This window comes from Equus caballus, chromosome 14, assembly GCF_041296265.1.
Source record: "Equus caballus isolate H_3958 breed thoroughbred chromosome 14, TB-T2T, whole genome shotgun sequence".
NCBI classification, from domain to species: domain Eukaryota; kingdom Metazoa; phylum Chordata; class Mammalia; order Perissodactyla; family Equidae; genus Equus; species Equus caballus.
The window spans coordinates 38,115,777-38,141,591 of NC_091697.1; the positions used below are offsets into that span (position 1 = coordinate 38,115,777).

General features: G+C 41.8%; 1 protein-coding gene across 2 annotated transcripts in view; it reads right to left on the reverse strand.

Annotated features, from left to right (window-relative positions):
• Positions 1 to 25,815, reverse strand: part of SGCD (sarcoglycan delta) — a 421,219-nt gene that overhangs the window by 128,005 nt on the left and 267,399 nt on the right. For both annotated transcript variants that reach the window (XM_070233939.1, XM_001503564.6), the window contains exons 4-5: positions 11,485 to 11,572; positions 2,397 to 2,516 (exon numbers count right to left, since the gene is read on the reverse strand). In XM_070233939.1, coding sequence (XP_070090040.1) covers positions 2,397 to 2,516; positions 11,485 to 11,572 — 208 coding nt within the window. The remainder of the gene's footprint in view (positions 1 to 2,396; positions 2,517 to 11,484; positions 11,573 to 25,815) is intronic.

Consider the following 25,815-nt stretch of genomic DNA (forward strand, 5'->3'; position numbering starts at 1 on the left):
AAAGTTCTTGGAATTAACATATTTACATGCAGCTCTGTGCATTGAGGGTAGAGCCACAGGCAAGCATTTCAACATCAGTCTGACCACGTACAGGCACTTGATCTTGGCAAGTTTCATCATCTTTTCAAGCCTCTGTTTACTCATCTGAAAATGGGACAAATTTGAGGAGGCAGCAAAGTACAGTGCTTTAAAGTGAAGCAGTCTGCATTGAAAAAACCTGGCTGGGAATCCCGGCTTTTACCCTTTACTATGGCTCAACACTTCCTAGGGCTCAGTTCTGTCATCTGCAAAATGGGGATGATAAAACTGGTGCCTACCTCATAAGGTGTTGGTGAGGTGTAAATGCAATAATGCATATAAAGCATGGTACCTGGACCATAGCAAGTGGTCATTAGACTTTTTTTTTCTTAAAGACTATCCACATAAGGGGTTTTAAAAATAAGTTCTAGGAGGTCTCCAAAGGACATAGAGGAGGAAAGAATGAAACTATACAGCTAAGACTCCAATCTCTGAACTCTCTCCTCCAAAGCCTCACCCATAACCCAGAGCAGTCTTGGTCTTTTATATATTCTACTTATTGGGGTTTGGTGTAAAATTCTATTTTTAAAAGTTTCTGTTGCTGAATTCAAAAAATTTCTGCTCTAGACAATTCTCATTTTACAAACAGAAAAAAGCAACGTCCTGATAGACAAAGGGAATTGTTCTAGATCATGCCATAAGTGAGCGCCTGACCAGAGTTTAGATTGCCCCTGGCTCGCCGCCCCTGCATCCTGTATTCTCACTTCCTTCGAGCCCCCTCAGCATGGTCACTTCCATCTTCTGACTCTGCTGAGCCTGATGCTGGTCACGATGAATCTGAAGCTTTGAAACTGATAGAAAGGAGCATAATGGGGCTAGTGAGAGTGATAGGGAAGTCAGGGTGGGAGAGAAGGCGAGGGTGACGAAATGTGTGTGTGTGTGTGTATGTGTGTGTTTGACTATGCCAGGCACTCAACGTCCACCAAGTTCTAGAGGCTGGTGGAATATCTAGATGAAGAAGATCTAGAACTCAGGCAAGACTCTAGGGCGGGGGATGGAGACCTAGGAGTCATCCAGTAAGGAAGTTAGATATGATCGTGTATTACACGACAGAGAAAGAGACAGCTAGACAGTTCAGACAAACTGACTGACTGACGGTGGAGGTGACAACCAGGAGGAGGACAGCAGTAATGGAGAAGAAAGAAGATGCAGAGTGCAATTAATGATGCAAAGAATAAATAATGATTTCAAGTAAAAATAACAATAATTTAAGATAACAGCTAGCACTTAGTGAACACTTTCTATTTTTTAGTCAACCTACTAACCACTTTACATAGATTATTTTGTTCAATCCTTCTGACAATCTTGGAATGTCAATACTTATATTACCTCCATTCTATAGATGAACAGACATAGGCACAGAGAGGTTAGATAACTTGCTTAAGGTCACATAGCTAGTGAAAGATAGAGATAGGGTTAAAATCTTAGTGGGTTAATTCTGGAGTCTGAGCTTTTAACTACCATGTTTCAGTGACTCTTAGGGAGCAAGAGAAGGAGAAGTCGTACTAGTATTGATTGGAGCAGTGGTCTGAGCAAGAGCAGCACCAGTGGTTACCACTGACTGAGCACTATTTTGTGCTAAGCACTATGACAAGTGCATATAACATGATCTCATTTAACCCTAGGAACAACTTGAGATGGTGGATGTTCTTAGCCTGACTGAGCAGAAAAGAAAAGTGGCTCAGGGATGTTGGTAACTTGCCCAAAGTGACACAGCTAGTAGGCATCAGAGCAGGGATTAAGAGCCAGATCAGCTCCAGCCCCAGGCCTTAAACCACCGTGTTAAATGGTTTCAGTGTACAGCCACAGAAGACTAATTTGCTATGCGCTCAAATTCAGTGATCCCAACTGTAGAACCACAGCTATTCCTGTAAATGGTTTTACAAACAAATCATAAGGCCCTCCCACCAGAGCTTCTAATTCAGTAAGTCATGGTTGGATTCATGAACCTAAACTTTTCAGAAGTTCCCTAGATGATTCTTAATTCACAACCAGGAATTAGGAACCTCTGTATCATATACACAAGTCTTGACTGCTTCCAGCAAGACTGCCAGTCTGTGAAGATAGGATGCTTTATTATACTTCTTGGCATGAGCCCACATCCCCGCCTGATGCTCAGTGTTGGCAGATGTGACACAAAGACTCATGAGAAGTTTTTACCAGGGGACCAAGCTTCAAGGTAGGGGGTGAGGGCTTCATCTGCCTTGATTTAAGAGAATACAGGTAATTCACCTAAAGCACTCTTCGACACAGTTTAATTTTTTCTCTAAAATGTACACAGTAGCATCAAACCAATTAAACGATTAAAGATTCCTTACCTAAAACTCTTAATCTCTCAGCTCCTACTACCACTTCATTGTTATCTGCAGAGAAGAGCAACTTTCCAGAAACTGTCTTTACTTCAAACTTTTTGCCATAAGCTTCTATGGCTTTTGGACCTAGAATGGAGAGAGAGAATACATTAACCTCATGCATTCAGTTACAAAGAGCTTTTTGTGTCTTTTTTTTTTAAAGATTTTATTTTTCCTTTTTCTCCCCAAAGCACCCCTGTACATAGTTGTGTATTTTTAGTTGTGGGTCCTTCTAGTTGTGGCATGTGGGATGACGCCTCAGCATGGCCTGATGAAGGGTGCCATGTCCGTGCCCAGGATTCGAACCGATGAAACCCTTGGCTGCTGGAATGGAGTGCGAGAACTCAACCACTCAGCCAGGGGGCCGGCAGAGCTTTTCATAGAACATATACATCTGACAAGATTATATTAGACTTTAATGTAAGTGGATTGTTTTTCATAAGTCAACCCTGAAAACCAGTCTCGTGACTTCAGCCATGTCTTGTCAATTCCTTTTAATCATATGCTTCTGGGCAATGATTTTAAAGGCCATCATGTCCTTCCTCCATACTAATGCTTGAATGAGATTTCCCTCAGCTAACTACCAAACTACTGTCAAATATCTACAAATTTTGACTGGACATATCAAGGCACGGAAAGCTCACCTTCTCTTGGAGCAACCAGCATATCTTTGGCCAGCCCTAACCGTTGGAAAGGGTGCCTTTAAATTCAGCTGAAATGTCTCACTCTGTAGCCTTGATCGACTGGCTGCATTTGATATCAGACAAGTCTATTTCCTCAGTATATAGATCATTTCCTGGCAGAAAAGGCTATAATATACTGTAATTAATTGCCTAGTAAGTTTTCGGATCTTTTACGCTAGAATTTCATTCAATAAAAAATAAATTTCAGGGGCCAGCCCCATGGCATAGTAGTTAAGTTCGGTGTGCTCCACTTCAGTGGCCTGGTTTCACAGGTTCGGATCCCAGGCATGGACCTATACCACTCGTCAGCCATTCTGTGGCAGCGACCCACATACAAAATAGAGGAAGACTGGCCAGATGTTAGCTTAGGGCTAATCTTCCTCAAGCAGAAAAAGAGAAATATTGGCAATAGATGTTAGCTCAGGGTGAATCTTCCTCAGCAAAAATAAAATCAAATAAAAAATAAAATAAACTTCAGAGGGCTTAGCATACGACAGCAGATGCTGTTCTTGAAGGTGGGGCGATAGTGGTGGCATCTTCTGATGGAGACAGATATGAATTTAAACAGTTATTGATAAACAAACCAGAAAATCACACAGAGTTTCAGCTACTATAGCAAAAGTAAAACAGGTTAATGTGTTACAATTCCTAAAAAAAAAAAAAAAAAAGGAAAAAAAGACATTTTAGTCTATCTGAGCTGGAGCCACCTGAACACCTACAGTTCAGATGGTTCCCAAAAGATGGTCTGCATAAATGCACCAGAACAACCTTAGGGCGTAATCAACCTCACTGACCCTAGCTCAGATCAAAAGGAATCTACCTTTTGATCTGGAAATTCACATAGAAAAATTTTTGAGGATAGAAACCAGAAATCTTTCATTTTTCCCAAAACTGCCTAGGAGATTCTGATACAGAGTTTTTGTTTTTTTCTAGTTATTTTTCAAGACTGTGTAGTAATCAAAGGGCCTTCAATACCTTCCAGGTAAATACCACTGGGAACACACGTGTAGTTGAACAAGTTGGGTTTATTAATCATTGCAGTGAGGGAGAACGCACACCATGGGGCATCTCAGTAAGAAGAGAAGACTTACATGATTTGACCTTGTGTTAGGTTATTTTGGGCAGGCTTTATGGAAACGCGGCTTTGCTCTGGATTAGAGGCTGTTAATAAGTGGGAGTAATTTTATGACTGATATCCTAATAAATCTTATCCAGAAGAAGGGAAGACCAGAACAAAGCTAAAACTCTAATGGATAAAGAAACAGCAGTCACTCATATTATCCAGGATAGAGGCATGTTTGGTCATTTTTGTGCTTTAGATAAATGTTTCCATTTTTGTCTGTGTTCACACATGATCAGAGTTGTCTTTGTTTTTTGTTTTGTCTTGATCTTTCATGGCCACCAACTGGCCTTGTCTGGTGTTGATGTTCTGTGAAATTACTTATGTTCAAACAGGAGAACCCTGAGGCTCCGCTGATAGTGCCAGGCCAGCCCCCGGACATCTCGGGTTGCTTTCCTTTATGTTAAGCCTATCAGACTAAGAATCAGAAGACAAAAATTATGTCTCAACTCTCTCATTTTCTGGTAATGTGACTTTGGGCAAATCATTTGATCTTTCTGAACCTCATTTTCTGCACCTATAAAATTGTACTATCACCATTTATTCTATTTAACTCATAGGAAAGTTAAAAGGATCAAACTAAACTGTGTTTGTAGAAAGAAATTTGTAGGTGGCCAAGCTCTGTGAAATATAGGGGACTGCTCTTGTGATTATCATCATTCTTGTGATCATGACCACCACCATTTTTCTAATGCAATGGTCACAACACATTGAAAAGAATTCATGATGAGTACCTCTTAGTACACTTGCCCCATTCACATAATCATGTCAATTTGGTAGATCTGATCCTTTGCCTAGACATCCATATCAGCCCTCTGATGAAAAGAAGGACATTGGAAATGCTCCTTAACGAGCAGGGTATTCAAACAGCAGACAAGGTACAGAATTTCCAAACAGCACGGGACTGGACATTATCTTATTTGACTGTCTTCAGGCTACAGGTGAGAACAACAGTGGCAGCAAGGTCAAGGGCTCTTTCAAGGTCACCAAGTGAGCTAATGGCAGATCTGGGTCTGGAACTGAGATCTTAGATCTGTCCCATAGAAGAAAAAGGGTGTTTATTTGTCTAGAAAGGAGAAGGGGGCTGGAGCCAACAAACAAGGAGAAGCTATGAGAGGGCTTTTGGAGGATGAGGGGAAGTAAAAAGCTGGAGACAAGGACCAGAGAGAGATCTTGAAAGAACAGAGAGGTACAATGAGGGATTTGTATTAGCTTGTTCTGCAAGACCTAAGAGGCAGCTGTCTTCTTGGACACACCAAAACCTTCAGTAAATTCTGTAATACTTGTCAATGCTCTGGGCTTGTTAGCATTTTTTAGGGGAGATACTGGGGATCTGGAGGTAAAGAAGTGCTAATGAATGAACGAATGAATGACCTTATGATACGCATAGGGGAGCATAGCTTGCCCACTCTGGATCCTGTCAGATGATAAACTGGCAGTATGACTGGGGATACAAATGCTTGGACTTTGCCTCTAAGGATCTGGGCAATTACAGGAGATATGACCTTGAGGAGTCAGTCAAGGACACCTGCCCGTGTATAAACTGAGTTTACTCTGAACTTACGAGTGGTGTGTGAGACAGACAGGAGAGTATACTGAAGAGACCGCAGCAATCAGGGAACACAAAACACAATTATCTTGCTTTTCAGGGCTTCTCAGAAAACAATGGGATTTACCAAGGCCTAGAACCATTTGAGTGTATAAAGCTCAGTAATTGGGAGTTTTAGCCAAAAACCCAAGGAGGGATGGCCGGCTCAATGGTGCAGATGACTTGTCCTTTTGTCGATTTCACCTGGGGCTGCCAAACCTCCTTGGACGTGTGAAATCTTAAAAACGTGATTCTAGAGAGAAATGCAAATGCAGCTGGAGACTGCTCAGGAGGTCTCCTGGTGAACCCATTGTTCCTCCCTGGGATGGAAGAAAATCATTATTCTTAACCCGAAACTAATCTTCAGATAATCCCCCTGTGCGTGCAGCAGTATACGTGTGAAGTACCTCTTAATTAATTGCCTCAACAGAGAGAAAGACTGGAATCCACCAGGATGCACCAGTATTCTCCTAGTCATGCCACTGCCACCATTCTGGGAGCTGGAAAGCCTGGGGGCCATCCAGCCTAATTTATTTCCCCAACTCCCTGGATCCTGGGACTCTTCCCCACACTGGCAAGATGCTGTGGAAGACTACGCGACAACTTCCTCCTTGCAGGTCAGAGGGTTTCCCGTTCGGACCCACCACCGAGACGATACTAAATCAGCAGCAGGATGATCCAGTGTGATTGCAGCCTAGCCTGGGAACTTAAATACCATTTAAAGCATTGTTTCCTGCGAAAAGATTAACTGAATGGCTAATATTGGAACATCTTCTGGGCTTTTGAGACATTCTTTAGATAAGCAGGAGAATCTTGAGTCCTCAGAATTGCCTTAGCAAACCTGGCCACTTGGACAGCAGGGGTCATTGCTCTCCGGTAAGTACACCATCAAGTGTAACAGGCTTTATAAGATATTGTCTTCTGGAACTGCTCTATGCTTTCCCCCATGTGTGTAAATGTAAAAGGAGAACCCTCAAGGGAAACTTTAGGGGTGAGTGTCCATGTGTATATGTGCTTACAATTATATTTTGAACAATCTACTCTCCTCTGTAGAAATCCTCTTTTTATTTATTTATCTATTTATTTTATTTTTAATTGCAATAACATTGGATTATAACATTATATAGCTTTCGGATGCACATCGTAATATAGTCTGAATTCTGTGTAGATTACATCATGTTCACCACCCAAAAACTAATTATAGTCCATCCCCTCACATGTGAGCCTAATCACACCTTTTGCCCTAACCCCCTTCCACCATGGTAACCATCAATCCATTCTCCGTTGCTATGTGTTTGTTTGTCGTTGTTTTTATCTTCTACTTATGAGAGAGATCATATGGTATTGGACTTTCTCCCTCTGACTTATTTCACTCAGCACAATACCCTCAAGATCCATCCATGTTGTCACACAAGGCCAGATTTCATCATTTCTTATGGTTGAGTAGTATTCTATTGTGTATATATACCACATCTTCTTTATCTATTCATCCCCTGATGGGCACCTAGGTTGCTTCCAAGTCTTGGCTATTGTGTATAATGCTGCAGTGAACATAGGGGTGCAGGCATTTTTATGCCTTTGTGTTATCAAGTTCTTTGGATAAATACCCAGCAGTGGGATAGCTGGATCATATGGTAGATCTATTCTTAATTTTCTGACGCAACTCCATACTGCTTTCCGTAGTGGCTGCACCAGTTTGCACTCCCACCAGCAGTGTACAAGGGTTCCCATCTCTCCACATCATCTCCAACATTTGTTGTTTCCTGTCTTGTTAATTATAGCCATTCTGACCGGAGTGAGGTGATACCTCATTGTAGTTTTGATTTGCATTTCCCTGAGAGCTAATGACGTTGAGCATCATTTCATGTGCCTGTTGGCCATCCGTATATCTTCTTTGGAGAAATCTCTGTTTAGATCTTTTGCCCATTTTTTAATTGGGTTGTTGGTTTTCTTGTTGTTGAGCTGTACGGGTTCTTTGTATATTTTGGATATTAATCCCTTATCTGATATATGGTTTGCAAATATCTTCTCCCAATTGTTAGGTTGTTTTTTCGTTTTGTTGATGGTTTCCTTTTCTGTGCAGAAGTTTTCAGTTTGATGTAGTCCCATTTGTTCATTTTTCCTTTTGTTTGCCTTGCCTGGTCAGATAGGGTACTTGAAAATATGCTGCTAGGACTGATGTCAAAGAGCGTACTGCCTATGTTTTCCTCTAGGAGTTTCATGGTTTTGGGTCTTACATCCAAGTCTTTAATCGATTTTGAGTTGATTTTTGCACATGGTGTAAAGGAATGGTCTACTTTCATTCTTTTGCATGTGGCTGTCCAGTTTTCCCAACATCATTTATTGAAGAGACTCTCCTTTCTCCATTGTATGCTCTTGGCTCCCTTGTCGAATATTAGCTGTCCATAAATGTGTAGGTTTATTTCTGGGATCTTGATTCTGTTCCATTGATGTGTGTGTCTGTTTTTGTGCCAGTACTATGCTGGTTTGGTTACTATGGCTTTGTAGTATATTTTGAAATCAGGGAGTGAGATACCTCCAGCTTTGTTCTTTTTCTCAGGAATTCCTTTGGCTATTTGGGGTCTTTTGTTGTTCCATATAAATTTTAGGATTCTTTGTTCTATTTCTGTGAAAAATGTTCTTGGACCTTTGACAGGGATTGTGTTGAATCTGTAGATTGCTTTGGGAAGTATGGACATTTTAACGATGTTAATTCTTCCAATCCAAGAGCATGGAATATCTTTCCATTTCTTTGTGTCTTCTTCAGTTTCTTTCAACAATGCTTTATAGTTTTTGGTGTACAGGTATTTCACCTCTTTGGTTAAGTTTATTGCTAGGTATTTTATTCTTTTTCTTGCAATTGTAAATGGGATTGTATTCTTAATTTCTTTTTCTGCTACTTTGTTGTTAGTGTATAGAAACACAACCGATTTTTGTACATTGATTTTGTATCCCGTGACTTGACTGTATTCCTCTATTGTTTCTAAAAGTTTTTCAGTGAATTCTTTAGGGTTTTCTAGATATAAAATCATTTTGTCTGCAAAGAGTGACAGTTTCACTTCTTCTTTTCCAATGTGGATCCCTTTTATTTCTTTTTCTTGCCTGATTCTTCTGGCTAGGACTTCCAATACTATGTTAAATAAGAGTGCTGACAGTGGGCATCCTTATCTAGTTCCTGTTCTTAAAGGGGTAGCTTTCAGCTTTTCTCCATTGAGAATGATATTTGCTGTGGGTTTGTCATATACAGCCTTTATTACGTTGAGGTATTTTCCTTCTATACCCATTTTATTTAGAGTTTTTATCATAAATGGATGCTGTATCTTGTCAAATGTTTTCTCTTCATCTATTGAGATGATCATGTGATTTCTATTCTTCATTATGTTAATGTGCTGTATCTCATTGATAGATTTGCAGATGTTGAACCATCCCTGCACCCCTGGAATGAAACCCACTTGATCATGATGTATGATCTTTTTAATGTATTGTTGTATTTTGTTGAGGATTTTTGCCTCGATGTTCATCAGTGATATTGGCTTGTAATTTTCTTTTTTTCTGTTGTCCTTGTCTGGTTTTGGTATCAGGATAATGTTGACGTCGTAGAATGAGTTAGGAAGCCTATCCTCCTTTTCAATTTTTTGGAAGAGTTTGAGGAAGGTAGGTATTAAAGTCTTCTTTGAATGTTTGGTAGAATTCACCAGGGAAGCCATCTGGTCCTGGACTTTTATTGTTTGGGAGGTTTTTGATTGCTGTTTCAATCTCCATGTAGAAATCTTCTTGAAAGACTCCTGCTGGCTGGTGTTGAGATGGCTTCTTGCCCATCTCATTTTAATATTAGTTATCTTGTGCCTTACCTAAAGAGTTAGGGCTTGGTGTGTCAGCTCCCAAGAGACCTAACTTGGGCGGGGAGACAGACATAGGGATGAGGGAGGTGAGAGAGAGGAGAGAATGGAAAAGGGAAAGGAGAGAGAGAATGGGGAGGGAGGGGAAGGAGAAGGAAGAAAGAAGAAGGGGCAGAGAGCAAGAAGGTAGGGATAGGGAGAGAGGGAAGGAGAGAGAGAAAGGAAGGAGAGAGGGAAGGGAGAGGGAGACAAAGGGAGACGAAAAGAGGGAGAGAAAGGAGAGCAGTCAAGGGGAGAGACAGGGGGAGTTGGAAGAGAGAAGCAAAAGGAAAGGAGGAGGTGGGGATGGGGCAGAGGAGAAGAGAGAGAAGGAGGGGGAGAGAGAGATTGACTGACTGACTCTTTTGTTGAACAATAGTCATTTGGGCAGCACCAGCTTTATCAAAACAAAATCTCTCAAGTAAACCAAATCTCCCACTGCAAATAAATGGCAAATGAGCAGCAGGCTAAATAAGTTCCTTTTAAACGCAGGAATCTGGGAGCTGGAGGTTGGATTTATTTCCCTCCTGGAGGCAATTTTCACACATGCCGCTTAAATCATTGCTTACTGAAGCTGTTTATTTAATTATTTAGCATTGTTACTGTGGGCCAGATGTTACATAAGCAAGGCCGACAATCCAGCCGCATGCTGGAACAACATGTTTATGGATTACGGGCTCTGCCGTGCTGCGGTTCCTTCCACCCCTGAGTCCCTCCACTGATACAAGGTCCAAGCCACCCCTTGGCTGTGGTCTCCAGGCACTCGTATGCAGCACTCCTGCGGGGTGGAGGCAGTGGCCGGGGACGATTCTTTTTCTCCAGCGAGACTCTGGGTCCAAAGTCACTTGTTTCCCAGAGGTGTGTTTATTAGTGGGGCTCCAGATGTTTTAGTCACAGGAACATTTCAGGGCATTTGGGCAACTGGCTTCTCAAAATGTCCATCTGTACACTCCTCTCTCATCCCTGAAGCCACACAAATGGCATCTTCTGTCTGGAAGTGTAACAGTGCCAGCCATTCAGACACACACTCCTCTTCCCTTCTACTGTGGGGGTACCTTACAGCTCCTGTTTATTGCTGCTCATAACCTACAGAGGGGGCATTAATCAGACCACTCAACACTTTATCACAGCCATGATGCTCGTGCTCATCATTATAATCATTATTGTGAATAACCAATCCTTGTTTAAATTTCAGGAATAGGCAGCATGAAACCCAGTGGGTGCTTTCCACAGTTGTGAGGAGCAGATCTGCTAGATTGAAAGGAACCACACACACGTATTCAGTGGGGCTACATCTGCCTCTTGCAGTTGAGCTAGGTTCAAAGTTAGCACATACGGCAACTATGGCATGGATTCAAACACCCATTAAAAATCCCTTTTAGCACCCATAAAGTCCGGCATGCCTGGTTTTGTGTATACTCTGCTATCTCTCCAATAATCCAACACAGCCAGCATTTCCTCCAACACTGGAGCAGAGAGCTTTTCCATGGGAAACACCAGATGAAGCAGCTGGCTTGTGTTTAGGAGCCATGTTACATGAAAAATAGTTTATTTCCTCCCCTGAACAAGGATTATCGGATTTGCATAAGTTAAACGTGTGTACCTGATGCAACTCTACCCTTCAGTAGAATCAGGGAACACACGCTACATTCCCCTCCTCCCACTGTACAATGTGTTAGCAGACAGGCTTGTCTTTACTGCACGTGGTGTTTCATTCAACCTTCGAATCTACATTTTCTGAGTGTTTAGTGTGGACCAGGTGCTGCTAAGTTCTATCTTTCCTTACCTGTTATCAGCTGAGTTAGAACTTTAGTCTGGTCATTGAGAATGTTCACTGTAACATTTCTGGCAGATTTGAAGTAAAGGGCATTCCCCTGTAATAAGAAAATAAGAGAAATGCTTGAAAGTGGCAGATTTCTAAACAAAAAACCTGTAATTCCAACTCTCCAAGGGGCTGAACTGGTTTAAACCAAGATCTAATTGATGTGTCTTTATTTGAAAACTCCAAATGTTTAATGATCCCCACATATGTGATAATTAATTGGCATTCATCCAAAATGGATTTCTCCCGAAGAGACACATAAACAGACACAAGCAAAATGGATTTCACACACAGAAATATTATTGAATCAGAGATAAGTGGGACATAGAGCCCTTTAGATCTTACTGCAGATGTTAGTTAATCTTGGTACTTGGAATCATCAGGAATGACTGATAATCTCCTAATCCTACCCTGTCTAGTTTATGGTTTCTCCAAAGGAACCCTTCGGAGTCCCTAAGGGAGAGCATTAAGTTTACACAAACTTTCTGCCCCTGGGCAAGTCCACCAGCTGTGAGATCCAGGTGTTCCTTGGGAAGATTGACATCTTCTCCAGGCAGAGATGTTTGCCACACACGTGTACAGACCCAGGAGACCTGGCATCTCCAAGTAGGCCTTTGACTCCTCTTTTTTCTTGTCTCCAGATTTCTTTTCCTCTAGGCACTCTGTGCCTTCATTCTCCTCCCCCTTCAGCAAAAAGGACACCCCACTCCTTTTTTCACAATTTTCACATTGAGAATGACTCAGAACAGTGTTTGGCACATTTTTTCTGTAAAAAGCCTCATAGTAAATATTTTAGGCTTTGTGTGATGTATCGTCTTTGTGGTAACTACTCAAATCTGCTATTTTGGTGCAAAAACAGCCATAGACAGTACAGGGACAAATGAGTATGGCTGTATTCCAGTAAAACTTTATTCATGACAATGATATTTGAATTTCATATAATTTTAAACTTAAAATTTAATATAAACTTACTGTGTCATGAAATATTATGCTTCCTTTTTTTCCTCAATCATTTAAAAATATAAAAACTATCCTTACTTCACTGGTCACATGAGAATAGGCAGAGGGCCAGATTTAGCCCACAGGCCACAGTGTGCCAACACATGGCTAAGATATTCTCCCTTTCGTGGAGGAAACTAAAGCCATAAACTAAAGGATGAATCTCTGACAGAACATGTCAGTAATCAGATAGTTGTTATTAGAAAAAAGAATGTGGGTAGTCATTCTCGTCTTTCCAAACCTTTGTTACCACACGACATATACCTGCCTGAAAATGTAATAACACCACTACGCAGGGTCCCAAATACAGAAAAATCATTGTCCTACGAGTTATGAGGAAACTGAAGATAGGCAAGTCTTATGTTGACATGGGGACAATGAGATGGCCCACGTATAATACCAGGCAGGGAACAGGAAGGGTGATTATGGAGCTGCAAACGAAGTGTGTGGAGAACTTTCCTGAAGGGTCAGACTGTTCATAGTTTGAGGCTGTGGAGTGGGAAGCAGAGGAGATGCTAATGCTTGAGCTGAGCCTTGAAAAGACTATAGATATGATTGTGCCAAGTTGGAATGGAAGAGGAGATCATGGAGGTAGGACGGTTTGGGGCTGCTCATCTAATGTCTTTTTCCTTCTAAAACTGGCAGGGCATGGGACCAGATCAGCGAGCCCAGCCTAGTACCTGCATATGGCAGAGTGGCAGGCCTGTGCTGACAGGCAGCCAACACCAAGGCCTGAGGTAGTTTTCACAAGCAGAGGAGAGGGGAGAATGGGGCCACCACCAAGGCATTTTACCATAGATTGATGGTCTAGAGTCATGGTCTCTCCCCCCCAAGGTGAACTGCTAAAATGGATGGACTCAGACCCATGACCCACTCAGGCCCTAAATACCCAGTTCACCTTGGATGAGAGCTGCTGTCCTAGTGTCAGGGGGAGAGATGATGACTTCTGCCACATCAGTGCACCCACTGCCTCCCTGTAATCCCACACAATGGTTTAAAGTTAAAATTTTACCTGATGAAAAAACTTGGTCTTTTTTTTTCAACTGGGTCAGGGAGGATGAAATACACTGAATCTAATATTGCTGTAGGTCTTTTTTTGGGTTTTTTTGGCCACTAGGAAACAAATATTAGCCTAAAATAGTTTCTTGGGCATTGTTTCTGGCAGTGCTTAACAGTTCTACTTAAAACTTAAAACTATTCAAGTAATGTGAGGATTCAGAACCTGGAACCTAGACAGGAGGTTATTTGTTTCTAGAAGTTGGTGTGCTGACATTTTTCTTTGTGTTTTCAGAAACGTGGGAGAGAGAAGGAGGACCTGAATCAGGGAACTGGATAAGCTCACTGCCACTGACCAGTGTGTGACCTTGAGCAAATCATTTAACTGTTCTGTGGTTCATTCTTTGCATTCTGCACCATCAACACGGACACCATCAGCAAACTCACGGCTGACATAACTGAGCCCTCACTATGTGCCACATATGCAGTAGAAACCCTGGTTTCTAAACCCCACTGTACCACTTGCTAGTGGGGTGACTTTAGGAAAATTACATAACTGTTCCAAGCTTCAGTTTCTTTATACGCAGGATGGTACAAATATTAGTTATTACCATATTATTAAAATACACCTATTATTGACATTATTAGATTCTACGTGTAATTAATACACACGGCCCAGTGCCAGGCACACAGTAAGTCCTCCACAGCTGTTAGGGTAAGGGCGGGGGAGGGAGAGGGAGAGAAGCGAGGAAGCCCTTCGTCTGCGTTACCGAGTCCTCACGACCCACCTGTGCTTTGAGTCAGGATTTTGTTCCATTTCCAACATTCTCTGTTTCCATATTTCAAAGGATCTCCCTATATGTGGCTGGCTCCCCATCATCTTTCAAATCCTAGTATCTTCATATGTCACCTGCCTACTCTTAATAATATTCAAATAATTCTATCATGGAAAAAAATCTCCAACAGCTTGGATCAAGTTTTATAGCAAGAGATATAATAAAGCCACCCACTCTTTTTTATTATCATGTCAAAATAGTATAATTTAGCATTAATTGTTCTAATAGGCTAACATCCTGGGAAATTGAGTCTTTGCTACATCAGGGTTTAAACAAAGAGCCTCGATCTAGCCTGGGACACATTGCTGTAATCCTCCCAAATACCTGATAACAGAAAGATTACCAGGAAAAAAGCACGAACCAGCTAACAAGCACTGAAGTGCCTCCCACGGCAGCTGGGTCAATGTGATTTCATTTAGCTCTCTGGCTCTGCTTACTGAGACTAAATCAGGAAATACCAGCCAAGCAAAGCATCCCTGGGGTCTCCGTGGTATTAGAAGAAGTAGGGGAAACACTCTCTTTCATGTCTGAGAAGCTCAATTCTGCCCTCTCAGCTTCTTCTCTTCCCCCTACCTCCCTCCCACTCACCACCGCAGTCTCTGGGTCTGGGAGGTTAATTTCTGCCACAGGAGATCTTGCTCTGGGGCCAATGACTTTCAGAAACTGACCTCAAGGCAACCATCCGAGGACAAAGGGCTTGCAGGGAACCACTAGGAGGCTCAGCTCTGTCTGGCAGAAAGAAGACTGGCAGAACTGCGGCTAATGATGAAGATCAGAGTTCTGGACCAGATCAGGTCAGTCTGTGGCCAACCAGCCCACAATTCTTCTGGACACAGGGTGAGGCTGTGTGGTAGATGAGGGAGGGAGGCAATGCATCATTTCTCCCACATTGGGTGAGAAGAACAGGTCCACATCAGAATTCTCCCCAAATAACAAAAGTCTGCAGAATTTTGACAGAGAAGAATCCCCATCACATGTGTTTCTCTAAAGCAGAACAGAATCAGACCTTTTCTTTCTTTGTTTCTTTTTTTTTTTAGGAAGATTAGCCCTGAGCTAACATCTGCCGCCAATCCTCCTCTGTTTGCTGAGGAAGACTGGCCCTGAGCTAACATCCGTGCCCATCTTCCTCTACTTTATATGTGGGACGCCTGCCACAGTGTGGGACGCCTTGCCAAGCAGTGTGTATGCAGGTTTGCACCCAGGATCCAAACAGGTGAACCCCAGGCCGATGAAGCGGAACATGAGCACTTAACTGCTGCGCCACTGGGACGGCCCAAATCAGACCTTTTCTTGATGACTCAAGACCACTGAAATGAACATTATTTGTTCCACAACATCCTCCAGGGGCTGCTGTATGCGTGTGGCTATTTGAACAGTAAATGCTCCATCATGCTGATATTTAAAAACTATCATATCTGATTTTTAAAAATGTATTATTTATTCTTATATCAAAACAGTCCATATAAATGTCAAATACTACAAAGCTTATATCAAAGACCAGGGGTTCATACCTCTCACCCCCATAAGAGCTTTCAACTTGCTAGGATGCTTCTTCAGGTATTTCCCTCCCTGTGGCCCAAAATCTGCTTCTATGCTACTCTTGATTTATCATCTTCAGCTCCTAGCCATTGACTTTCTGCAATAATACCTACTCTTCCACACCACTTTGGTTAAATCCATATTCAGAATCTACATTATTATGATTATGTGTATGTTGTCCACAGCTGAGCCAAGTAATGTTCTTTAACTAACATGTCCTTTTTCTTTCTTGTACATCTTTTTCCTTCTCCTAGAGTCAATAAATGCTCCATTAAAAAAAAAGTGCTTTATTTTTTTTCCTCCTAATGTTCAATCCTTTTTCTTTAGGTTCTATTTTCCGGCAAATATCCTCAAATTTAAGTTCCAACCTTCATGCTGATTTTTTAACTTGTATTATCATACTTTTAATTTTCAAGAGCTTTTTCTTATTCTTTGAACTTTCCTTTTTATACCATCCTCTCCTTGTTTGATTGATGCCCTGTCCTCTCTGAGATGGTAATAAAAAAGCTGGTTGGAAGCTCTATAGGGTACAGTAGTGGGGATTTGGCTAATTCACTGGAGAACCTCCAAATGTCAATATCTGTGGGCAGTCAGTACCTCTGGGCTAGTTTCATCAAAGAGGAATTCTCTAACTCCTGCCAGGAAGGTGGTGGTGTAACTTTAGATGTGAGAGTCCTGAGTGTCAGAGGAGAAGAGGGCTGGGCATTTTGCTGTTCAGAGACAGACTTTCAATTAAACCTGTTTTTGGTGCCTCATTCCTAACTTCATCTGTGTCTAAAATCCAAAGCCCAGAGGTCCTTTGGTTGAACCTTCTAGAAAACAATTCTCCTATCCTCTGCTAGACTGGGAAGAGGCACTTGCCTAACTGGGTCAACTGGGGATGGGATGTGGGGCTAGATGTAGAGTCCAGTTGGTCTTTATGCAGATTTTTGAGCCAGTCCTCTTTTTTGGCCCCACTCCAGGGAGCATTATGACTTCTGTGGGCTGTAGGCACTACACCTAATGCCTCATGGATAAGTGCCCCTGGTCATTCACTCCATACAGTGGCTTTCAATCCTATAGGGACATCTAGTTCTCATCTACCCACTTTCCGTGATTTTCTTTCCGTTTGTCTATGACCATGTAAGTTTACTCCTTTTCAATTTTGTTCTCCATTTACTCTCTTTTCAGTGGGGTTTTTAAATGAATCAGAGACCTCTCGTTTTTCACTGCTATCAGTTTGTCTACCTCTAGAGCCACTTCATAGTACTGCCTTCATAAGAGGTTAAAGTTGTGCACAAGTCAAGAATAGGTAGTCTCTGGCCCACGGCCCGAGAGCTTCCCTTAAGCATTTTATATACACTGATTGAGTGCCTAGAACATATTATATCCTGTCCTGGGCCCTGGAGAATGGGAGAGATATGACTTTTACATTTGAGAAGCTCCTTGCCCAGCGGGAGACTGAGTCAGTGAAAAATAACCATAACAACAATGTGATATCACTTCAATCCAGCTCTCTGCTCTCCTGGTACGAAAGGCACAGATTTTAACATTTGCCTTCGATGGCAGCTGTAGCAGCACAGTCTGTTCTGAAGTGATGTGGCCTCCAGAAGTTTACTTATCTTGATAATCCTACAGGGCAGTATATTTTCCTTGCCCTCTGAGGAGCTAATAATCTGATTTGGGAATGCAGATAAAGAGGGAAAACCACAAGACAGCTCATAAACAACTTCCACGTTCAGGGAAGTTTTTCAACTCTCAGTGGGAATGAAGTTCAGAAAAGGAAGGGATCAGCGTGGTTGGAATCCTGAGGGGTCTTCCCAGAGGAAGGTTTGGCTGGCTTTTGTCTTTTCATCTCACAAAAGGCAGAGTGGTTCACAATAGCATAGTTTCCATCTAATGTTAACTTCGAGAACAAAGGAGGCTGGCCTGGGGTGTAAGGGTTCAAAGTGTGAGCTTTGGAGTCACACAGATTTGGGCTAGAATTTGCTTTTAACTTACTGTGTGGCCTTGGGTAAATTATTTACGTTCTTTGAGCCTCAGTTTCTATATTTATGAAATGAAGTCAAAGGCTCCCTAATGGTGTCGATATGAGGATTAAGAGAGACAATTTGTGTCCAGTGCCTACCACAGTGGCTATCAAAATACTTCAGAAACTACAACAAAGAAACAAACAAAACCTACATTAGAAGGGCTCCTTGGAAAATAGCTGACTCTAGGACTGGGTCAAGAAATATAAAAGATGAGCCTGGAGCATCTTGTAGTGCCAGAAAGGGAGGAAGTGCTCAAAAAACAAACAAACAAACAAACAAAAATACTCCACAATTATGGGAGCATGGAAAGGGAAACAGGAGACAATTGAAAGAGCTCCCAATGGCCAAAGCTGAAACAATTTGAACAAGAAAATAAATAATGTAGTATTGAATTATAACCCAAAACATAAAATAAATATCCACGAGTCCATACTGATATAAATAAATGATTGAATAGATCAATAGGAGAGAATAAACAAATCTCCCATGTAGAAGAATTCCAAACAATTTTTATAGTTAACTCCCTACTCCTTAAAAGTGGACTGCACATAGTGACTTCCTTTCAAAGAGCATAGCATGGAAAAGGGGCTAGTAACTTCACAGTAGAGAAATCTGAAACACGACCTCAGCCAGGTGATCAAGGCCAACATCAACAATGAGAAGTCACGCTGATAGTAGGCAGCCTTGATATGTGAAGAAAATGACACTTTACCTCTGTGGTCTTCCTCTCCAAAATCCTGAAACTCCATCTAATCGAGAGAAAACCATCAGACAAATCTCAGGAAGGTCACTTCGCAAAATACCTGACCAGCATTCTCAAAACTAGTAAGGTCATCAAAACCAAAAAAAATCTGAGAAATTGTCACAGCCAAGAAGAACCTAAAGGAACAAGACAACAAAAGTGTAATGTGGCATCCTGGATGAGATCTTTGTACGTAAAAAGGACTTTAGGCAAAAACTAAGGAAATTTGAATAAAGCATGGACTTTAGTTAGTAATAATTTATCAATATTGGCTCATTAAGTGTGACAAAAGAACCAGCCTACTGTTAGATATTAGTAATAGGGGAGACTGCATGTGAGGTATATAAGAATATCTGCGCTATCTTTACAACTTTTCAGTATATAGAAAGCTATTCTGAAATAAAAAAGCTTTTTTTTTTTTTTTAAAGATTTTATTTTTCCTCCCTCTCCCCAAAGCCCCCCAGCACATAGCTGCACATTCCTCGCTGTGGGTCCTAGTTGTGGCATGTGGGACGCCGCCCCAGCGCGGCCCGATGAGCAGCGCCACGTCCGCGCCCAGGACCCGAACCAACGAAACACCGGGCCGCCCGCAGCGGAGGGCGCGAACCCAACCACTCGGCCACGGGGCCAGCCCCAAAAGCTTTTTATTTTTGAAAGCTATATTAGGCTGCCAAATTCTAAGATGTGGGAATTCCAGGAAGAGACCTTGGAAAGACACTCATCTCTGAGTCTGAGTAGGCACAAATCTTAATACATCACGGACATGTGATTTCCCTTTGGGGCTGATCACCTTATTTGAAAATTCTCCCTTAAACAAATCCATTTCTATGGGATTCAGTCTTTAGGAATACCAAAATAAGCAATAGTGCATGGGCTTCTCATAGCCAGTTCTCCCCCGGGGGCTCTCTCTACACTATCATTCTTCCCTGGTCAGTTTACAGCAAACAGAGTAATCAGAAGTCACCGGCTTCTTTGCAGTAAGTATCATAATGTATTGGCTACGGTGATCAATGTTCACTAAATAAACTCTTGATGTGACTGGGAAAAAAAAAAAAACCGACGCAAACTTAGCTTTGTCATTAAAATCATCCCCAAAGGATAGTGTAAGTCGTTCAGCAAGCATCAATGCCTCTATTATTATCATTATTTTGAATGTGATGCTTTAGTTGTCTTTGAATTGACCCTTTTAAAAGCATGACAAGTATTTAAAAACAACACTCCAGTATGGTTATTTCTATTTTACTTGGAAAAATCTTTCTATAATGATGCTTGGGTAGATTTCTCTTGTTTTAAAAACGTTTTCCAATCATGAATAATGAGCTACACTGTGAAGCACTTACTCAAAATAAGCTGGGAACTGGTCCAGCTTTTCCGTGGTAGCATTCCTATTCAGCTACTCTCTACACTGTGCCCAAATTTGGGTGCATTCAGGTCTCTCTTAACATTTAACTTAGTTGGGCTGCTCTGTGCAATGATTCTTTTGAGGTGTCATGTTAGCATGTCAACACTGGAAGGGGACTGCCAGCTTTTCTAGTGCCTGGCACATTCTTGGCACCAAGTAGGCTTTCAATAAATATTTGCTGAATAACTGAATGCTAAGATCAAATTAAGAGTCAACAGAGAGTGAGAATTGTCAACAAAACAAGTAATTAAATGAAAGTTGACATCAACTGTCAAAGAGAGTTTTCAAAAGGCAAGCCATGAAGCACGGCTGAAGGAATAGTTTAAACATAGAAAACTGAGTGTGGTGGGAGGAGGCAGTATAGAGCTATAGTCAACCAGTCTTTGTTTACCACCTAATGGAGTGCAAGGAACCATAGGTGATACAAATGAGAGTTGAGATGTTGTCTCTAGATGACAGGGGCACAAATTGTTACCCCAAATTCTTGCTGACATAAAGGTTAAATTATGCCTGGAGTCTCCCCTGGGCTTGCCGCACTCATCTGGTGTGTGGTCTGGAATATGCCCTCTTTTGAGTGTCCTTTATCAGTTCAATCCATTAACATTTTCAAGCTATCTTCTAGGCATAAAGGACTGTGCCAAGTACTGAGCAGGTGGCTTCTGCTTTCCTGGAGCTTATGACCTAGTAGGAAAGATGGACACTAAATTAAAAGTTCCATAAATGATTATATAATTGTAATTGCAATGTGTGCAAGGAATGCAAAGAGGAAGTTGAAATGAGAGCATATGCAGGGGAAACCTACCCTAATTTGGGCAGTCAAAGGTGATGTTTCTAAGGGAGAGATATTTTGGCTGAGATCACAGGGATGAGTGAAAATGAGTTAGCTGAAGCAGAGGAGAAAGAACTTTTCAGACAGAATTGTAGACATGTGTACCGGCCCTAGGGCAGGAGGGAGCTTGGTATATTTAAGAGGCAGAGAGAAAACCCAATTTGTGTTTGGAGCTTGATGATCAAAAGAGAGAGGGAAACACATACCCCAAGTTTGCCATCAGGTTTGTTAACTCTGCCCACGCTGTCTTCTCATGAATGGGAATGTTTGACTTTTATATAAGAAAACTCATTTGTTTTTCCTTAAGGATGGTTTCTTGGGGTTTCATAAAGAAATCCTTTCCTGCCCTAGTTCATTCCTTGTATTCTCCTTTATTGACATTTGAGTTTTACTTCTCATACTAAGTCTTTATTGCCTCTGGAATCCACTTTTGTATATAGTTTAGGTGGGAATCCAAATGAAGCCATTTTCCTCAACACTATCTACCAAGCGAATGTTATTTTCCCCACTGATATGTGATGCCACTTTTATCATATATTAATTTCCAAATACACATGAGGCTGTCTCAGAGCCTTCTAGTCTGTTCTATTTTCTATCTGTTCTGACATCAACACCATACTATTTTATTTCTGTAGTTTGTGGTATGTCTAAATATAAGATAGATCTGTCTTCCTTCTTCGCTCTTACAGGCCATTTAAACGATATTGAACTTTCTCTAAAGATGGAAAATCATTGAAGGGTTTTAAGCATGGGCATGATTTGAACTTATTTTCATTTAAACATGATCACTCTGGCTACCTTATGAGGACTGACAAGAAAGTGGTAACACTTGAGGTGAGAGGCTGGGTGGGAGACTATTGCAGTCATCCAGGTGAGAAACCATGGCAGCTAGAACTGGAGTGGGGGTAGGGGAAGACAAGTAGAGAGTATACATTTTTAGAAGAGACAGGAGTTGATAAGTGACTGGGCTTGGGAATGAGGAATGCACAGAGCCAAGGATGACTGTTCCATTTCTTGGCAATTGAAGAGGTAGTAGGCCATTTACTGAGATAGAGAACAGCGGGTAAGAGAGAACATTCACAGGGAGAGTTTGTGAGATGGGAGATTGGGGACTTAAGAATTCAGCTCAGGAAGTGTTAAGTATGAATTCCTTCAGAGTCTGATATATTGGGGTTCAGTGGGCATTTCTTTCAATCCTACATCCTACCTTTTAAATTCCACTGTACCTCCACAATGAATAGTAACAGCTCCTTTAGAAAAATATTCACAATTAAACTATCTCAGCTGACAACTCTTACACAAAAATCTGTTCATTTCCCTATTGATTCTTTCTGGCAGTTTAAATTTTACTTTCTGCTTTCTCTAGAAATCATCAGTAAGGATCCTAGGGCAGACATATAAAAATGCAATCGGTAACTTAAAGATAACATGCCAAGGAAAATTTCTCATAGTTTGAGGTTATAAAGAATTGAATGAAACTTCCCAGGAAGTGAAAGATCAGTGGTTCTTCTGGTGAGCGTGTGTGTGTGGGTGTGGGTGTGTGTGACCAGAGGCTGGCAGAGGGTAGGGGTTCTAATTACAGATGTAATAAACAAGTCAGCAGGAGACATAAAATTATGAATAAACTTTAATTTGCTAGTCAAGTTTCCTGAAATGTAGCTAACTTCATAGGAGAAGAGAAAATGCTGATGCCTTTTCCTCTTTTGGGCTGAGGTCAGACAAGAGGCTTAAACGGGATGCCTTGGCTAAGAATGGCTTCTTCCACTTCCCAACCAAAGAGCTCCAAGTGACATATTGTAACCTGGACTTAGTCGTGAGGGCTGCGGCTGTTGCAGAGGTTGCTTTGGGATACATTAAGAGGCAGATGTTTTATCTTTGCTTGGCTTGGAAAGCCAAGGCCAGAGCTCAGCCAGTCACCCTTTTATGTGCCCGGCACAGCATGAAGAATTGTACCAGCAGTGTAAGAGGTTGTCTAGAGCCTTTGCTATAGATGGAAAGGCAACATTAACATTCAAGTAACAGCCCAAAACCAATAGGAGATCAGAGACAGATGATGCCGGTGGCACCTGACAATGTTCAATGCACTCTCCTATATATTATCTCAGGTGACAATTTCACAGCACATAAAATGATACCAGCTTCAGTAACTGTCTGAACCTTCTTTCTGATAATTCCCAGCATTCGGTAGAAAACTTTTCCATAATATGGGAATAGCTCTTCTTAAAAATAGAATAAAATAAAAATCTCTCCCAAAAAGGTTTTGAGGGCAAAAAAATTCAGGGAATTCAATACACCTTCCCCCTCCTTCTACCTGCACAGCGTGGGTTAGTATACCATCGGCTCTGAGAAGGCCTACATTAACAGAATTTGGTTAGCTTTGTGTAGCGACAGTTCCAAGATTTACTTAAGCAGGCTTAACAGAGAACCTGATGCATGATAAGCTTTCAACAATACCTGCTGAATTGGCTAAAGTCTGTGATCCCAGTGAGCAGGAGTTATTGCCATTTTACAGATGAGAAGACAGAGGCTAATTGTGGGGCATGACTTGCCCAGGCTTGCATGCCAGTAAGTTGCAGAGAGAGAGAACTCAGGACTGAGGACGCTGGACTTGAGCACTTTTCTCCCGTTCTATTGCTGTGGAATGTGTAGTCTAAGCTGTAAGTGCAAGAGCTGTGATGAAGGAGAGACTTCGGTACTGGTTGGCAGAGTTAGGGAGATCTTCACAGAGAGGGTGAGAGGCATGACCAGGGTTTCTGGTGAAGTCCATAAATAGACTTTGCAGTACAAGGAGGCAGCTCCGTCTTTCCCCCATGAGGTCAACCTGATTCCAATACTGCAGCATTAAAACTCAACAGACTGCAAGATTAAGAGAGACTTCTCTCATGGAAGCTTCGTTCTTCCCTAGTGCAGAAAATAATAAGACAAAAATGATTCCACCCTATCCTTTGTTGCAGAAACTCTGCAGGCCAGGCTTGTCTGGCTGTTGGCCACATTTGCAAATAGGATTCTTCCACACACGGTGTTCTTGAGCATTCCTAGATCTGGGAGCAGAGGTCTGGGCTGCGTGGCTGGCCCCTACATGTTCCTCGGCTCTGTTTGCACATGTTTTCCCCCATCCATCAGTGAGGGCCTTTTGCTTTGGATCTTGACCTTTCACAGAATAGTGTGTGGCATTCTAGGAAGTCCAAAAGCATCTCTCAGGAACAGTCTGGGTGCAGGTGACGTGAGCCTTTCAGAGAGAAACAAGTGGAAGCAGAGGCTGGAATTGCTACATAGAGAGGAAGACAGCCGCTGTGCAGGCCTGGCTTGTGCTGTGGGAGAGCTGCACTGTGACTTGTTTTAGAAGACACACGCCCCGCCTAATGCTGACTGACTGGTTGGAGTCTTCACCCCTTCAAAAGTGAATCTGAGTGACATAGCCCCAGACTCCGAACCTTGGGGGGACTCGAGCCTGTCTGTGGGGTGGGCTGTCGTGGTTATGTCAGGCTTTGGAGAAACACACCCTCAGCTGGGACTCCAGCTTTGCCATTTCTGAGCTACTATTTCTAGCTCATACAGCCTCATTTTCCTCAACTGGAAAATGCGCATAATAACATGCAAACTGGGGATAACAGTGCCTTCCTTACAGAGCTGAAAGGATGAACTAAAACAGCACATGTAAGGAATTTAGCATCATGTTTGTACCTTTGAATATATATTTTTGAAAACAGTGTGAGATGATTGATGTTGATGGTTGATAAGCTCTGTCGGCTCCGACACACTGACAGAGATATTAGGGCATGAACCATTTTTGCCTTGTACACAGTGGTTAAGAGTCTGATTTTAGGCAGAAGAGCTGGGCATGGAACCTAGTTCTACCATACACTAGCACTGTGAATGCAGGCAGGCAACTTAACATCTCTGTGTCTCAGTCTCCTCACTGTAAAGCATGGGGAGAATAGCATCCACCTCATAGGCTGCTGTGAGTAGTAAGATGACATATGCAAGACATACAGCATAGTGCCTAGTAAAGAGTAAGAACTCAACATGTGGTAACAGCTCCTGATATTTATAAACAAGGAGTGCCCTGCATAGCATTTGTGTCCAGGCAGAGTAAGTGGCTCTCTGCTCTGGTTAAAGAGCCATGGAAAGGCACCTTGACCTACGGTTGACACTGCTCCTTAGATGTAAGCCTTCCTCACCAGCTGCCATGGAGAGCCAGGCTTGTGGACAATGGAGGCCGAGAGGGTAACTGTTGATTCCAAATGAGGACACGAAACACTAACTTCATCTAGGGTGCTAGACCATGTCCAACTGGGCGGGGAATTCAGGAAGGGCAGGCAGAAAAGGAAGTATTCTAACAAAATATTTCATACTTGAGACATAGTGTCTGCACTTTGTATCCATGTAGTTACCAGAGTTACAAAAACAGTAAGCAGTAATAATCCCCAGGTCACACAGAACCTCATCCAGAACCCAGGCTCAGTCCTGGGACCTTCCTGCCATGACCCCTGCGTCCTGATAGCTCCTAAGAAGTGGCAGGTAATATATGGTTTTAATTTTCTTGTTCAGAAAAAAGAAATGAACACGCATTATTTTCACAACCATAAAAAAATTATGAATATACAATATGTTCACAATCATGAATATCATGAATAAAAAATATAAACATATTCATAAAATAACATGACATTAAATTTAAAAAGTATTAAAAAATACAGGCAATATGTAAGTTTCTTACTTATTTTTGTGTGCTCTTAATTTCCTTCTTGGCAGGTCAAAAATGTCTAGCTTCTTGGGCAGGTCCAAAGGAAGAGAAGAGGGGTGATTTCATAATTGTCATTAACCATTTGAAAAGAAGGCTCAGTTCTTGTAGGAAAAGCACACACATTTTCCACTCCCCTCACTTAACGAAGTAATGTCTGCATTATATTAGTTTGATTGAAAAACGGATATGTCAA